This window comes from Condylura cristata, unplaced genomic scaffold (genome assembly GCF_000260355.1).
Source record: "Condylura cristata isolate star-nosed mole 26May11 unplaced genomic scaffold, ConCri1.0 scaffold00007, whole genome shotgun sequence".
Lineage (NCBI taxonomy): Eukaryota > Metazoa > Chordata > Mammalia > Eulipotyphla > Talpidae > Condylura > Condylura cristata.
The window spans coordinates 18334408-18349531 of record NW_004567108.1 but is presented as its reverse complement, the minus strand read 5'-3'; the positions used below and the strand labels follow the sequence as shown (position 1 = coordinate 18349531).

General features: G+C 40.1%; 1 protein-coding gene across 3 annotated transcripts in view; it reads left to right on the top strand.

Annotated features, from left to right (window-relative positions):
• DAB2 (Dab, mitogen-responsive phosphoprotein, homolog 2 (Drosophila)) overlaps window positions 1-13694 on the top strand; it is a 48343-nt gene extending 34649 nt beyond the window's left edge. The window contains exons 10-16 of one of the 3 annotated variants that reach the window (XR_001145206.1): window positions 2569-3222; window positions 4169-4331; window positions 8174-8803; window positions 9372-9481; window positions 10387-10457; window positions 11993-12143; window positions 13292-13694. Coding sequence is in view for 2 of the 3 variants with exons in the window: in XM_004678106.2 (XP_004678163.1) it covers window positions 2569-3222; window positions 4169-4331; window positions 8174-8803; window positions 9372-9481; window positions 10387-10452 (1623 nt within the window). In the remaining variant the exon portion in view is untranslated. Of the gene's footprint in view, window positions 1-2568; window positions 3223-4168; window positions 4332-8173; window positions 8804-9371; window positions 9482-10386; window positions 10458-11992 lie in introns of all 3 variants that reach the window. The other 2 variants (XM_004678106.2, XM_004678107.2) reach the window with 2 other exon arrangements.
• The last annotated feature ends 1430 nt before the right edge of the window (window positions 13695-15124 follow it).

Sequence of the window (15124 nt, the reverse complement as noted above, 5' to 3'; positions counted from 1 at the left end):
TTTTATTGCAAACTACTTGAGTAATCAATACGTTTCCATTTTATATCTCAAAACAGAACCAAAAAAGGAAAAAAAAGTGTGAAAAACATGCTCTCTAAGTCTGAAAACAGTTTCGTGACAAAACTGTAAGGTGATGCCCACATGAAGGAGTTAAACCTAATATAGAAATCAATCAGGAGATAAAGCACATGCTTCATAGATACATAATATGACATGCATGGGCACAATTGAAAATAAAATACAAGAATAAATAGGAAAAGACTTTATAAAGAATGTTCATTTCAGTTGTGTCTTTAATGTCTGTAGAAAAGTAATGAGTTGGCTAGAATAAGCTAAATCTTACTGTAGAGTATTTTGAAAGTTCATCTAATGAAGTTTATTTTAGTAAAGTAAGTGTCAGGAAGCCACTACAGTCTGACTAGGGAAGCCCAGGTATGGGCTTCAACTGTTAGAACTTTTAGGTGAGATCAGCGAGGGTATAGGGTTCAATGTTCAACTTGTGCAGACAACTCTTCGGTGGTTCGCTACTTCCGGGAACCCCACTTCTGGGAGCTCTTTGAGGACTGAAGTTCACATTCCTGTGTCTGGTGCTTGGCTCTCAGATGCTCAGAGGATGCCAGTGTTGATAATTCAATGAAGAGTTAATGAAGTCTTGATGAAGAGGATGGATGAGGAGTTAAACACTTTGAGTTGTAGCCAGTGAACTAGGTTTTTTAATGTTGAATAACAACAAACCCAACCTGAGGAGAGCCTTATACATTTTACTTATAGGGTGATTGTTCAGAAGTCTAACATTGTGGCCCCTGTTTGGTGTCCTAAGAACTTCTTCTGAAGTATTTGAGAAGGAGGACGCTACCAGCTGTGAACACCCAACTGTTCTAACCCAGAGGTGGCGCATAATAAATCAATAAATACTGAAATCACAAGCTTTTGTAATACATTTTGTCCTACCTTTTGATTGCTTGGATCCCTCCAATAAGAGATATTCCAATCCATTTCTTTGATTAGCTTTTTTTTTTTTTAATTACAAGTCCTTTCTTCTGGTTTTACAAATTATTCTGGTTTAAAAACAAATACCTGACTTTTAAAATCGTGTTTGTATACCTTACAGTAAAGGGAGCCAAAGAACAACATACCACTCAGGTCTGACTAAGGACCATCCATAACTTTCTAAAAATTTGGGTTTTTTCTCTTAAAGCCAAGGAGGACTATTCAAGCCCCCCTTTCACCTCCTAGTTTGAGAATTTTATGTTCCTTTGAGGGTGTTTTGTTGTTTGTCTCAGTGATCAAAATTTTTGTTGTTGTTGTTTGTCTCAGTGATTAAAATCTGTGCAAGGAAATGCTAGGAATGCTAAATCTCTAAGATCCATTTCTTCTGGGCCTTTTCCATTGTTTCTATTCCTCTATGATATAATAATTAAGTATTTAATTGGCTAACATCAGTCAAAGGAAGACCTGAGTTTATAGTAGCTCTATCCTGAATAAACCTAGTTTATATCATTGCCTTGAATAAATACAGGTCAGATTTATCAAATTTTTACTTTAATGTGAAGATGTCTTACCTGACAATTGAGAATCCAAATAGTAAACAGACCAGAAAAATGATACAAAGGGATTCTAGAGTTACACATTTAATGTGCCTTTCAAATTAAACTATAAAACCACACTCTACTCTATATATCAAGACTATTTATAATATATAAATATACATAATATATACATTAAATGGAAATTAAAGATTAGTTGGCTTTATCCATTAAGTACACGAGGCAATTGTCACAATGTAGACCTCTCTAAGCTATGGGTGACAACCGATGATGTTGGATTATATCTGCATTTCTGAGTATCACTTTCTTCAGAGAATGTAAACAAAGAGTATGTACAAAGGAGAGACTAGCGTGATAAGGGTAAAACTTAGCTAACACCTTAAAAAAGATCCTTAAGTATTTACAAGGGCATATATATTAGGCTTTGGTATAAGGGGTATCTTTTGCCTACCTTCCAAAGATAAGCCACATGTAAAGAAATGTATTTGACCTTAAATTTCCTCACAACTAGGACTATAAACTATGGATGTGTCTGTCAGTTGATTGACCACTTAGATAATGTTACTTGTTGTTGGGGATCCAACAGAAGAAACTTATCAAGTCTGAGGTTGAGCTATGTTTCTGATGTCATTTCTTCCTGTGATAAGCTTAATATACTTAGATCATTGAGTAAAGTGACTCCCAACAAATTCCCTGTAAGACTTTCAAAGCCATGAATTGAAACAGCAATGATCATGAACTCAGTCTATAAAGGGTAAGTGGAGACTTGACTAAAGTAAACAAGAGTTCACCTGTAAATATCAGACTTAAAGGGAACGAGATGGGAATAGGAAGACCCAGTCAACAACTAGTAAACACAACTAGGGAGGTGATGGGAGGAAGAAATAATGGTCATCTAGTTTGTCAAGATCAAACATCGATAGGAATTTTGATAATCACCGTCATTTTATGAGCTTTCTCATTTGAAGTCACAAAATGGACTAACCCTTTCTTTTTTTTTTTTTCTTTCCAAATGTGATAGGAAAGCAAAGATATCCTGTTAGTGGATCTAAACTCTGAAATCGACACCAATCAGAATTCTTTAAGAGAAAATTCATTCTTAACAAATGGCATCACCTCCTGTTCCCTCCCTCGACCAAAACCTCAGGCATCTTTTGTGCCTGAAAATGCCTTTTCTGCCAATCTCAACTTCTTCCCCACTCCTAATCCTGATCCTTTCCGTGATGATCCTTTTGTACATCCAGACCAATCAACACCCTCTTCGTTTGATTCTCACAACTCTCCAGATCAGAAGAAAGAGAATTTGAGTAGCTTGTCTTCTCCACTGAGTAATGGGCCCTTGAATGGGGATGTTGATTACTTTGGTCAGCAGTTTGACCAAATCTCTAACCGGACTGGCAAACAGGAAGCTCAGACAGGCCCATGGCCCTTTTCAAGTACGCAAACACAGCCAGCGGTGAGAAATCAAAATGGGGTATCTGAAAGAGAACAGAACGGCTTCCATATCAAATCCTCCCCGAACCCTTTTGTGGGAAGCCCTGTCAAAGGACTCTCTGTACCGAATGGCGTAAAGCAGGACTTGGAAAGCTCTGTCCAGTCCTCACCACAAGACTCCATTGCCATTATCCCACCTCCACAAAGTACCAAACCAGGAAGAGGCAGAAGGACTGCTAAGGTGAATTGTCTTCTCCACATAACCATTGGCAGAATGCATGTTCGGTACCAAAGGGTGGTATGATGCAAGTTCTCTCTTTCCTGCTGCTATTGCAGTTTCCTGTGTGGCTGTAAATAGAAGGTGGGATAAGACACAGCGTTCTCCAGGAATACCTTCCTCTAATGGCTTCTTACTCCACAGTGTTTGTCACGTCCTGCTTGCCGTTTGCATGTCTTGTTACTTCTTATTAACTAAACACAAGTGTTTCCATTTTTTTATGCTGCTATGCTTCTGTACCTCGGGTAAGTTTGATCATCATGTCCTGGAAGGGGAGGGGAAGGTTCTTATGATTCCTTTTAGCCCTTCCCCACACTAACACATGCCCCGCACAGCTCCCACAAGGCATTAATGTACAAGGTGGTGTCAAACTCCTAAGTTTGTTCCTCTTTTAAATACTTACTGAGTGATTCATTGTCAGAAGATATGTAAGAGACGTATGTATTTATTATCAGTGCATTCCAAAGCAACTGAAATTGTAGTTCCTCTAAGTGTCTTTCTCTTCGAAATACACAAGCTAATGATTAGCCTAAAGTATCATCTCATGCAAACTGATTTCAAATCCAGCAGAATGATCAAAAAGAGTCAGACTCTTTCTTATAATTGTCCTTGCTTTCTGAAAGCTTTAAGCTATTAGCTAGTAAGGACACTATACCGATACAAATATGCAAATTAGCAAGAGATTTCAATTTCAACGTTTCCGTGGGTCAGCTACCAATACCCAATATGCTATTCATTCTTTGCAAGATGTCTCTCTTGATTTTTTTTGCCCTTTTTTAATGATAGATTATCAATAACAGGAAAAGTATTTTCTTTTTATGGTTCTCAAACTTAAAGTACCCAGTAGGAACAGAATAAGCTACATCTCATGGTTACTGATGACTCTTGTATCTCCCTCTCTGCCTGTCAGTCTCCAGCAAGTGACTTGCTTGCATCAGACATCTTTGCTCCTCCCGTCTCAGAATCTCCAGGCCAGACGTCACCTACAGGACAATCTACAGCCCTACAGACCAACCCTCTGGATCTCTTCAAAACAAGTGCTTCTGCCTCAGGGGGGCCCCTTTCGGGTCTAGGTAGGTGTGAGAGGTGGAGTTAGGGTCGCTCTATTACTTCCATTCACAAGACGGTGACACACAGAAAGAAGTCACTTCATGTCCTTAAGTCCCCAGGGCACATGCTTTGCACATCCTAGAGGAACCCTTCTCCCACTTCTTAGGTATGAAGCAGCCCCCTTTTGCTACTTTTGACTTGTAAGTCAACTTGGTTTCTTGGGTTTGACAAGTGAGTAGTGAGCCATTTTCAGTTTTGCACTTACCTGAACCAACTCACACAGGGAAAAAGGCTGGAGAAGAGAGAAATTTGCCTATCTCTATTGGAAAAAGTAGCAACATGCATGTCTTGTATGTAAAGCTTGTCATTACCAGACAGATGCTTGATACCTTTTTAAGCTTCTAGGCCTCTTGGAAGAATCACATACTCCCAACAGGAATTAAGTCCAAAGCAAGTGAAAGTCATAGAACATCCTAGGTTCTGAGCGACATTCCGTCTGGGCATATGTGGGACAGGTATATCCCCAGATCCATTTGGCTTGCTCAGTGTTTTCATAGAGTTGGTAGGTAAGAATTAGAATCTGAAGTTGAAAAGGCCACAAAAATAAGGGATTTTATCACACAGCTCAGAAGTGCTGCTGCCGTCATTCCCAAATGTTCATTAGTCCCTGTGAGCCTCTGAGCCACCCGCAGGACAGTGGGGAAGTTCACTCCAAGAGCTGGCACTATTGCTCATTGCCCACAGCCTCCAAAACAGTTTGCTTCTGGAAACCCCAGCAGTAGTGTTTGCGTGCTGATGGGGATTCCCTTCACCTTTCTGCTTCTCAGTACCTGTACAACCTTCCACATAGACCCCAGCTCTGGAGGGTACTGGAAGAACAGCTGAAGAGGGGCTGTCCTTACCTTTGTAAAACTTGACTTTCTCTGCTTCCTGCAGTCTATCATCAGGACTCTTTTTTTTTTTTTCTTTTCTTTCTTTTTTTCTTGCCACTTCCCTGCATAAGAAGCTATTTGAGCCCTGATGACTGAATCAGTGTAATCATCCCTGGAGCATAGTGGCAAGGAGGGGGCTGCAACATGGCCCAAATCCTTGTGGGTGCTAGAAGGCCACTTGTTCCAGCTTGTCTCTCTACTTGCATTCACCACTGAGAGAATACCCCTCAGCCTGCATGTCTCTTAGAGGCTTCTCCCTTTCATCATCCCTCTTTCCCTGCACCCCAAGTGGAGCTGATCTGTGCTTTTCTTTACAGAACTGTAGAGACTTAGCAGGTAGTGTCCAAGACTAGATCTCATCACAGAGCTTTGTAGTCTCATATCAATGCCCTGAAGAAATTTTACAGCCAATATTTAACAAGTCAGCCTGAAAATACAGCTGGTCCCTATAACTGTTAATTTATTCAGACGAAGGGAAGAGATTTGGCTAGGTGCCCCTGGTGAGGCATTGGGGGGGACAACTGCAGAATACTGATGACTCCTCCACATTTGGACATGGAACTCAAACTGAGCTCTACAGTATAGCCCCTGTCCACTAGCAGCGATCCTCAGCCAGACCATGGAAGGTTGTAGGTCTGGCTTCCGCAGACCCAGCTGGGAGACTGTCTCCTCTGGAGAACTGGGGGGTGGGGAGAGACTATTGTTGAAAGCTGAGTCTTCAGCTTTGACTAACTACTGTGTATTTTAATCTAGCATCAGAAGGTAATAAAATTAAATTTTATACTCACACTCTCTTTTTCTCCTCCTTGCCCCTACATTCCCCAAGGGGCCTTAAATGTCTTGGAAACACAATGTATATAATCTGGTAGGTGGGAAAGAAGGCTGCCATCAATATATACTAAGTAAGTCATTAATTTCCCAAAATATGTTTTTTTCTCTTTTCCTACCACTCCACTACCATCTGTCTATGACGCAAGTCGCACATTTTCCTAAAGATGGTAAGAGAAATGATAAAAATCTACCCTAGTTCTTATTAGTGAGTGACTCTGACTTTGGTTTAAAAAGTTTAAGTAGATTTGTTTTAAAAACACTAGCAATGACTTAATTCAAACTAATCCCACTTTTAGAAACCTATGAGAATTTCCTCCTTCATTAGTTATAAAAGGACTATGCTTATTTTTTTAGTGTAAATTAAGTCTAATTTTTGTATCTATGGAAAGTGTTTGAATTAGCATTTCATTAAAAAAAAAAAAACAAAATCCTGCTCCAGATGACAAAAAGTACCACAGCAGGATGGGGGGGCTGGATTCAGACCCAATGCACCCAACTTTTAGTCTCTACTGTCATAGACTGCGACCTTCCCAATTGTATGATAAATCTTCTTACCGCCTGTCTCTATGAGCACACTAAAATCAGATGGGCTGGCGTTAAGTACATCAGTCTTCAATGTTAAGTAATTCCAAGATAGACTTTCTTGTCACATTAATCTCTGAAAATCCTCTTCAGAATAGTTCTTACTCTGGAAACAAAAACATCCCTTACTCAAGTTTGAAAGCCTTTGTGAATGGGGCGAGAAAACTTTTACAATTAAATAACTCTCTGCTTCAAAGCTCAGAGGAAGTAGGTTTTGAGAGCAGAACATCGTTTGTAAATAGGTACCAGGCCGAATTTAGGTTTTTCTGCAGGTGATGACATTTTAACTGGGTTGTTGATGCTTAGGAAGAGGTAAGAGAGAAAACACTTTACATAATAGAAGAAGATGTAGGAAATGCGCCTTTAAAGACAGGAGGGAACAAGCCTGGTAACCACAAGATTTTAGTGATTTAAGTGGTTTCTGCCCCACTCAGCAGAGTAAGGAGAGAGAACCTTTCCTCCACAGCTCCCTGGTGCCTGCACACAGGGTGCGGGTTACCTTGGAAGGTATCTTCCTTCACATGATCTTTTCTCCCTCCCTTCCCCTTTCAAATGCTCTGTTCTGACTTCTGGCAAGGTTTAGTGAGTGACACATGGCAGGAAGCACTTTTATTTGAAACAGCTCTCCCACGATAACCAGGCTTTCCTCTATTTTTATATATGAAAGTCTAAAACTATTTTGGCATCAGCTACATTTTATCATCCCTTTATATAGCTGTGTCTACCTTGGCAAGCAAAAAACAAGGAAACTTTGAAACTTTGGTTTCTTCAGGACTCAAGTCTGTAGCAGCCGAGTGCACACACGTGAGAGCTGGTTTGCATCAGACCCCAGACGTGAACCAGCTGCAGTAAAAACTCACACCAGTGATTCCAAGTGCCCAAAGAAGTAGCTTAATTAACTACTTCATAACCAGCATGGTTTGTATTTGTAAATATACCACTTAGTAAATAAGTTCATACTACTAAGAGGCTCTGTTCTAGTGGAAATGCACTCTGTCTACACACACATACATGTATGTACAACGTCTACATCCATATGAAAAGACTCGCTTTTTATGACTAGATACCATCTTCTATACTACTCATAGAAGGAGGGAAGTTTTTTGTTTGTTTGTTTGTTTTTGAATAATATAATGGTTTATTTTTACATCATTTTGTACATTTTTTCTTTCATCTCAATTATAATCCTCGTGGGTTTGCCATCACCAAGTCACCCGTGTGCCATCACCATAGTCCAGCACACTTGAAGGAGGGAAGGTTTTTTTAAAAAAAATCATGTCAGAAAGAATATGGACTTTGAAATGTAGCCAGCACTGGAATGCTAGCTGTGCTGTTTAGCTAGTTAACGGTTAGTGATTGTTGAATCTCTTAGAGCCCTTATTTTGATGTCATGCTCAAAACTTGAAGGTGTTGGCCAAGAAATGCTTCTACAAAACCTCCCCTTTTGTTCATTCTGAAACTCAAGAATTCTCCCCCAGCTTGTTTTCTGAGAAGTTCTCTCTCCCTCCCTCTTCCTTCAGGTGGTGTCCCAGTTGCACCCACTCAAGCAGCACCCTGGAACCCAGCATCTTTAGTCTTCAATCAGTCCACTTCAGTGGCTCCGGGAACCCTGATGGGTGGCCCACCTGCAGGATTTGGCCAAGCAATCGTTTTTTCCGCAAGCCCAGCTGTTGCAGGTTGGAGCCAGCCTTCATCCTATGCAGCCTCACCTTCCCCTCCAGCCCCTGCTGTTTGGGGCCCATCAGCCTCAGTGGCACCCAATGCTTGGTCATCAACAAGTCCTTTGGGGAATCCTTTTCAGGATATTTTCCCACCACCCTCTGGAGCTGCCCAGTCCTCTTCTATGCTCTCCTCTCTCCTGACTACTCCTCCTCAACCACCTCCCAGAATGGGCCCCCCAAAGGACATCTCCAGTGATGCCTTCACTGCCTTGGACCCTCTTGGGGACAGAGAAGTCAAGGAAGTGAAAGAAATGTTTAAAGACTTCCAACTGCGGCAACCACCTGCTGTGCCTGCGAGGAAGGGAGAACAGTCTTCCTCTGGGACTTCCAGTGCCTTCTCCAGTTATTTCAACAGCAAAGTTGGCATTCTTCAGGAGAATGCAGACCATGATGACTTTGATGCTAATCAACTGTTGCAAAAAATTAATGGTAAGCTGTCCACACCACTGTCTGCTAGTCCAAGTATACCAGCCTGTACTTCTGCAGTCATATAAGCCCTCATTCCCTCAGTAGAACCCTCTCCCACCTACCAAAAACTTTCTTGTTTCTTTCTATCTTTTTATAAGCAGCTGTTATGGACACAACTATTGACTTATGATGCTATTTACCTTAGTTGACTGCCTCTGAGGACTGGCCCGATGCTGCCCTCTTGTGACATTGCTTAACAAGGCTGCCAAGTCATTGATACAAAACGGGTGGTGATACCTGGGCCATATGATAAAGCCTCAACCATATTATATTCCATGGACTTAGTTGGGGGAATCTTGAATCTCCTCCACAACAGGTAAATGTACCTGGCTTCTTCTCCTGTGATAAATTTGCCTGTAATAATCACTGGAGTTACTAGCATTTTGGTAGTGATTTTTGTTCCACTGATAGAAATTTCAGAAAGTATGGAACTAAATTTCAAATAGGCTTACCAGAGGACTTGTATATATCACCGATATTTGGAGATATCTTGTCTGTCAACTGATATCTCGGATTTTTCACCTTCCAGAACCACCAAAGCCAACTCCCAGACAAAGTGTCCCGCCAGTTACCAAATCTGCTGACAATGCATTTGAGAACCCTTTCTCTAAAGATTCTTTCAGTTCACCACAAGCCTCTGTAAGTATGAACCCCTAGCAGCGAATGCCCCAAAGTCTGTGCCTCACAGAGCTACCACCTCCTGGATAAGCCCTGCTTGTATTGTGACTTTTTGATGGTAAAACATGGTTGAACAAATTTATCATTGAGAACCATCACAACTTAAACATCAACTCAAAGTAAGAAAAGATTATTCTGTAGGATTTCTATCCTGCTTTGATAAATATATACCATATAGAGAAAATCCTTTGTTTTTCCACTTAACCTAGCTTATAAGAACATTTTGAGAGAAAATTAAACCAAAATACTTTTTTAAAAAAGAATATCAGCTTTAAAAAAAAATTAGATGTCTTTATGCATACAGAACTGGGGTATAGGCCAGAGGTACAGGGGCAGTGAGAGGCTTCACCAGAGACAGAGTGGGGAGCAGAACAGGCAGATCAATGAAGAACACTGCTGAGGGGAGCAGCGGGCGGGTCAGGAGAGGTCTGCCGTGCCATGTGGGTCAGCTCCGGGATGGGGATCGAACTCACACTGAGGTGGCTGAGGCTAGCTTGCAGTGCTGCATCCCAACCAGGTGCACCACCAGAGAGGACCCCAAAATATTTCTTTGAAAAATCTTCCAGATTTAATTACTAATTTCTCACCCATACCGCTTTAGCTCATAAAATCATACTCCCCATTTATTGATTTATGGGGCGGGGGTGGGGGGGAGAAGAAACAAATTCACCTGAACCTTGGTCTAGATGTAAATAATAAATGTGTATCACCAGTTTCTAACAAGAAAACATAAGTCATCATAATTTCTTGCAATATCTCATTCACATGTAACCTAAGTAATGCTTTAAAGAATTTGAAAAATCTTAATTTAGGGTTATTTTTATAACTGCTATTTTACCTATTAGTGGATGGTTTTATCTCCCTAGATGGTTTCTCCTCAACCTGCATCTTCTGATGTATATAGGGATCCTTTTGGAAATCCTTTTGCCTAACTTCCGTAAGTAGAAGGTTCTATTTCTCTTATCTTGGGAGAATTGGTGAAAACAATGTACAACAGCGTGTGAGAGACAAACTGCAGTGTTAGAATTGGGAAAAGTTAAATCTTTAACTTACAAGTAAATAAATATAATTGAAATCTATACTTAACTCATTTAAGAATTCTTATACTTACAAAAAAGAGTAACATAACTATAAGGATATGGCCTTCTGTTATATTCTTTGTGTTGTTATGTCAGTTATAAATAGAAGTTAAGCTAAATAATTACAACATTCTAGTTACCTTCCGATTGAAGTTTTTGCAAAGTGCCCTAGTAGTAACTGGTTTCCCATAGAAGGTACAAAAGCAGAAGACGACAGGCCATTTAAACAGAGGACAGTCATAGGTCTTCTACCTCCCAAATCAACCAAGATTTGTTTGTGAAGGGACCCAAAATTAGTCTGAAATAGTCTGATGGTTTTAAACCCCAAAATGGTGACAGCTGCCAGTATATTCTTCAAAAGCAGTACAGGTTCAGTACTGTGCAGGTTGATTTTTCTGGCTAGAGGACTTTCTCCTAGGTTAGTTAGCAGGTCTAACCAGCTCCCACTGTGACCCAGGAAGGGCCATTGTGACATCTTTCTTACCAGTCAGAGGCTTTTTCTGTCCTGGAAGCTTGAAGTTTGTGGGGAAGATGAGTCCTGTCCACATTTTGGAGAAGGTAGGACAGAGCTGATGGCTTAGAACAGCAAAAGAATGAAAAGAATCCAGTTATTCTCTTCAGTCTTGCCCCATTCATGACGTAACCCAACTATAATTTAATTACTTTAGGTAAATAAACTGTCATAAAGATTGAGATTACTTGCAATTTGGGTCTTTCCTCCTCTCCCCAGTTCTATAATTGCATTGTTTCTTAAAATACTTTTCCATAAAATCTGCTCCAACTAACTGGGTGAGATTTTTGAAAAGGTAAACTCTTGAGACCCAGCCCTAAGGAATCCCCTTTAGTGCTGGGAAAGCTTTTGTTTAACAAGCATCCAGGTAATTGCTAATGCTATAAAAGCACTGACTACATGTTTAAGACCAGAGCTCCTAATAAAGACTCATTACTTAGATCATTTTATTTTTTGATTGAAGTAAAGTTCATTTTCATCGATGTGTTTGTTGTAGGGATTATGTGTTCTAACCTCCACAAATACATGTCTCTACTTTATCCACTACCAAAATCCCAAAAGTCTTTCATCAAGTGAAGGCTCTCATCATTTTATCTCGAAGATGAAAAAAGGGTAATTTTGGTCAACCTGCTAAACTCGTAGATTGGGGGATGGGAAGAGGAGACCTCTCTTGGGAGAAAAAAGCTAAAAATTTTGAGCACTTCCATTAATCACTTTTGTATATGTTCTACATTTATTATCTTATTCAGTCTTCACATCTGCCTTAGGATACTATTGTTGACTTTAATATGCATAATTTTAATAATGACTTGCAAATTAACACATTGGTATTCAATCCAAAATTTCTAACCATGGGTTTTTACTTTGTCTATACTTCCCTAGGAACCCGGCATGCTGACTCCCCAGAGAACCAAAAGATTGACCTTAGTAGTCAAGGACAAAGCTAATGGCCAGACAAGTCCTGACTTCTGCCCTTGTTCCAGCTTTGACATATTATTATCTGCTGCCGTATTTCTTGCTGCTTCTTCCACTTGTAAAATATCTTTCACTTTCTGTCTAGATTTAAGCTAATCTGAATCTATGGCTTTAAATAAATTAAGAATCTAAACTCTCTAGTTTAAATGTAAATGAAGTAGTTTCCCTATTTGAATACATGCCAATTGCATCCTTTGAGCCTTCTATAAAACTATCTACAGATACCCTCTGGGAAATACAAGTACCACAACCTTTCAGATCACACTATTTTGAATAAATATTAAAATTCTTACTGTTCAAAGTTGTTTGGGGTTCTGTGTTAGAGCATAAAACCTAAGGAGTGTTGTAGACCCAGACACTTTCTTCTATCTTGCTTCGACCATCATTTAAAGAGAATTTTTACAATAAAATGGATGCAAATCCAACTTGTCCCTAGGCCTTTGGAAGATGTTTTTTAAGGATATAACTTCTCTTTCTGAAGATCATTTTTCCCTCAAAGACACAACTATTCCATTTCTAATTTCTTCTCAATTATTTCAAAGTGGGAGAAAATATAATTTGTCTCTTTGCTTCTGTTCCCTTTGATTCTCTTTTCAATCAATTTTGCTCATGCCTTCATATAATATTACTTACCTTGTACAAGCAGCAGAGTCTTACAGGGCAAAAATATATATATATCTAATGATTCACAGATCTGAGAATCTCTGCCTTCTCAGCAGTCGCTAACCCCAGTAACTAGAGTTGCTAATGGGAACAACCTTTATCCTTTCTGTGGAAGAGGGGACCCTCCTTTTGAGCTGAAGTTCCAGAAAATCAGTTAATAGTGAAGAAAACCTGAACTCAATGTTAGCCATGAAGGACTGTATTCTGCAGAACAACACATCTAAATGTGAAAATGTCAGACATTCTAGATGCCCATTACGGGTTACGCTTGACCTTGTAAAGTGACTGGAAAACTTTCTGGAGGCCCCAGTCTCCAGAAGACAAATGGGAGGGGAGGAGAGAAGCTGTAGAAGTATTTAGTGTTATCATTGAAAATCTAGTATCTGCAGTATTTTTCTCCTCATAACCTTGGAAACTTTCTTAGTTCATTTTTAGTCCTTTTGTTAGCAAAGTTCTGAAGGGCTTGTTCTTGCTAAAATGAGTTAATTTCTTTTTGTATATGTTGGGTTTTGTAATGTTGTCTCTTAACCCCCCAATGCTCAGGTTTTTGTGGGTGTTAATCAACCACAACATGGAAGAAGACGGTGACAGCTCAGGATCTAAACCAGATGGTGGCCTGATGACCCTCTATTGATTAACCCCAAGTAGGACAAGCTCTAAGCCTGTGCTGTTATGGCTGATGGTAACAGCTGATCATGTACGATATAATTTTCATCTGACTTCTTAGTCATCTTAAACACAGACTTGAAATAGTGTTTCATATTATCAAGTACCTAAATGTGCTAAACTGGAGGCAAATATTTCTAGGTAGTGAATTTTTGAAAGCAGATAAAATTTCAAAAGCAACGATCAGCCACACAACTGTTTTGTACATACTTCCTTTCTTGTTCACCTTTCTGTATGCAAATAAAGCTATAAATTTACTCATTTCAATAAACTGGAATAGTAGAAACGCATGTGTTACCATCAGTTTGTTCTAGTATTTGACCCCTGCTTTGGCTTGAGATATTAGGTCAAGTTATCAGATATACCCTGTAAGGTGAGCTAGTGTTAGTTACAGCATTTCCTTGGCTGTCACAAAGATGAAGAGAACTTGAAAATCCATGAACTAGGACCATGAGTAAGTTATTACTCGCTGTCTTTCACTGCCTTATTCTCTCCCACATCTTCCCCTCCCAGGAAATTACCTAATGGATAAGACCTGCACCAAACAACATCCCCTGGTCTCTAGCACAAAAATCATTTATTCATAAACTATTGATTGATACTTTGTACCTTCTGCATCCCCTTATCTGTACCGAGCAAACTTAACCTTGTTGAAACACCACTGTGTGGGCTATTGCAGGCTGGCACAGGCCCCTCCACTTAGCTTCTGGGTGAGAGAGGCAGGATACTCAGATGGCTTTAGGACACTCTTAAACATTCTCCACTGGTGGCAAAGGTCAGGCTTTTACTCATACGAAGACTGAATTTCAGGTAAGATGGCTTGAAAGTAGGCTGTGGTTTGCTCTAGAGGTCCTAGTGTTCAACTTAACTTGCCTAAGGAGTACAGCAAACTTAGAGTAAGGAAAGGATCACCAATGAGTGTCTAACTATTATGGGAAGTTCAGTATTAGTACCTTTCCCTTTCCCTTACCTGAAATATTTAGCCTCTTTCTGATCATGATTAGAATATAGGGAAACAGAATGTGGCTTCCCATAAGTCACAGATGAGCTGGAGCTGGCTGCTGATAAAGAGTGTTGCCCAATTTATCTGGCTTACCCAGACGTCCTGCTGTGTATCTATCCACTGATCCTGTGTGCACCTTCCATCTGTTTGACCGACCCTACAAGCTCTTCCCAGAGCTTAACCTTTGCTCCCATGTGTCAGGGGAGAATGTTCCCTTCAGTGCAGCAGGAACTGCTGCTGGTCAAGCAGAGCACCTTCAGGTGCTTCCTGAAGGTTCCCTGCAAAGCAGGAACACACCTCTTCTTTCCAGTCTCTTTAGAAGCAGTGAAATTCTCACCTGCTTGCCCGTAGTTTGGCTTTCATGATAAACCTATTGCCCTGAAAGAGGCTATAAGTATCAGACAGATCTAAGCTAAAAGCTGAATGTAACAGGCAGCATGCCTCCTGAATTTTTACATTAAAGCAATACAAAAAGAAAAAAAAAACATTGATGTTCTCATGATAATCTTGACTGTTCACAGCATAATTTCACACTGTGCCATCTTATTTGGGCATGTTATCCATGCTTTGATAGGACTGCCATCAACCCCAACTCCTAAGGAAGCATTTCCCATGGTATCTTAGAGTAAAGCTACACTCCAGTAGGGAGATCTTTTCAGTCAGTGACTTAAAACCCCTCTTTCAACTTATTAACCTTGGATCCAGGG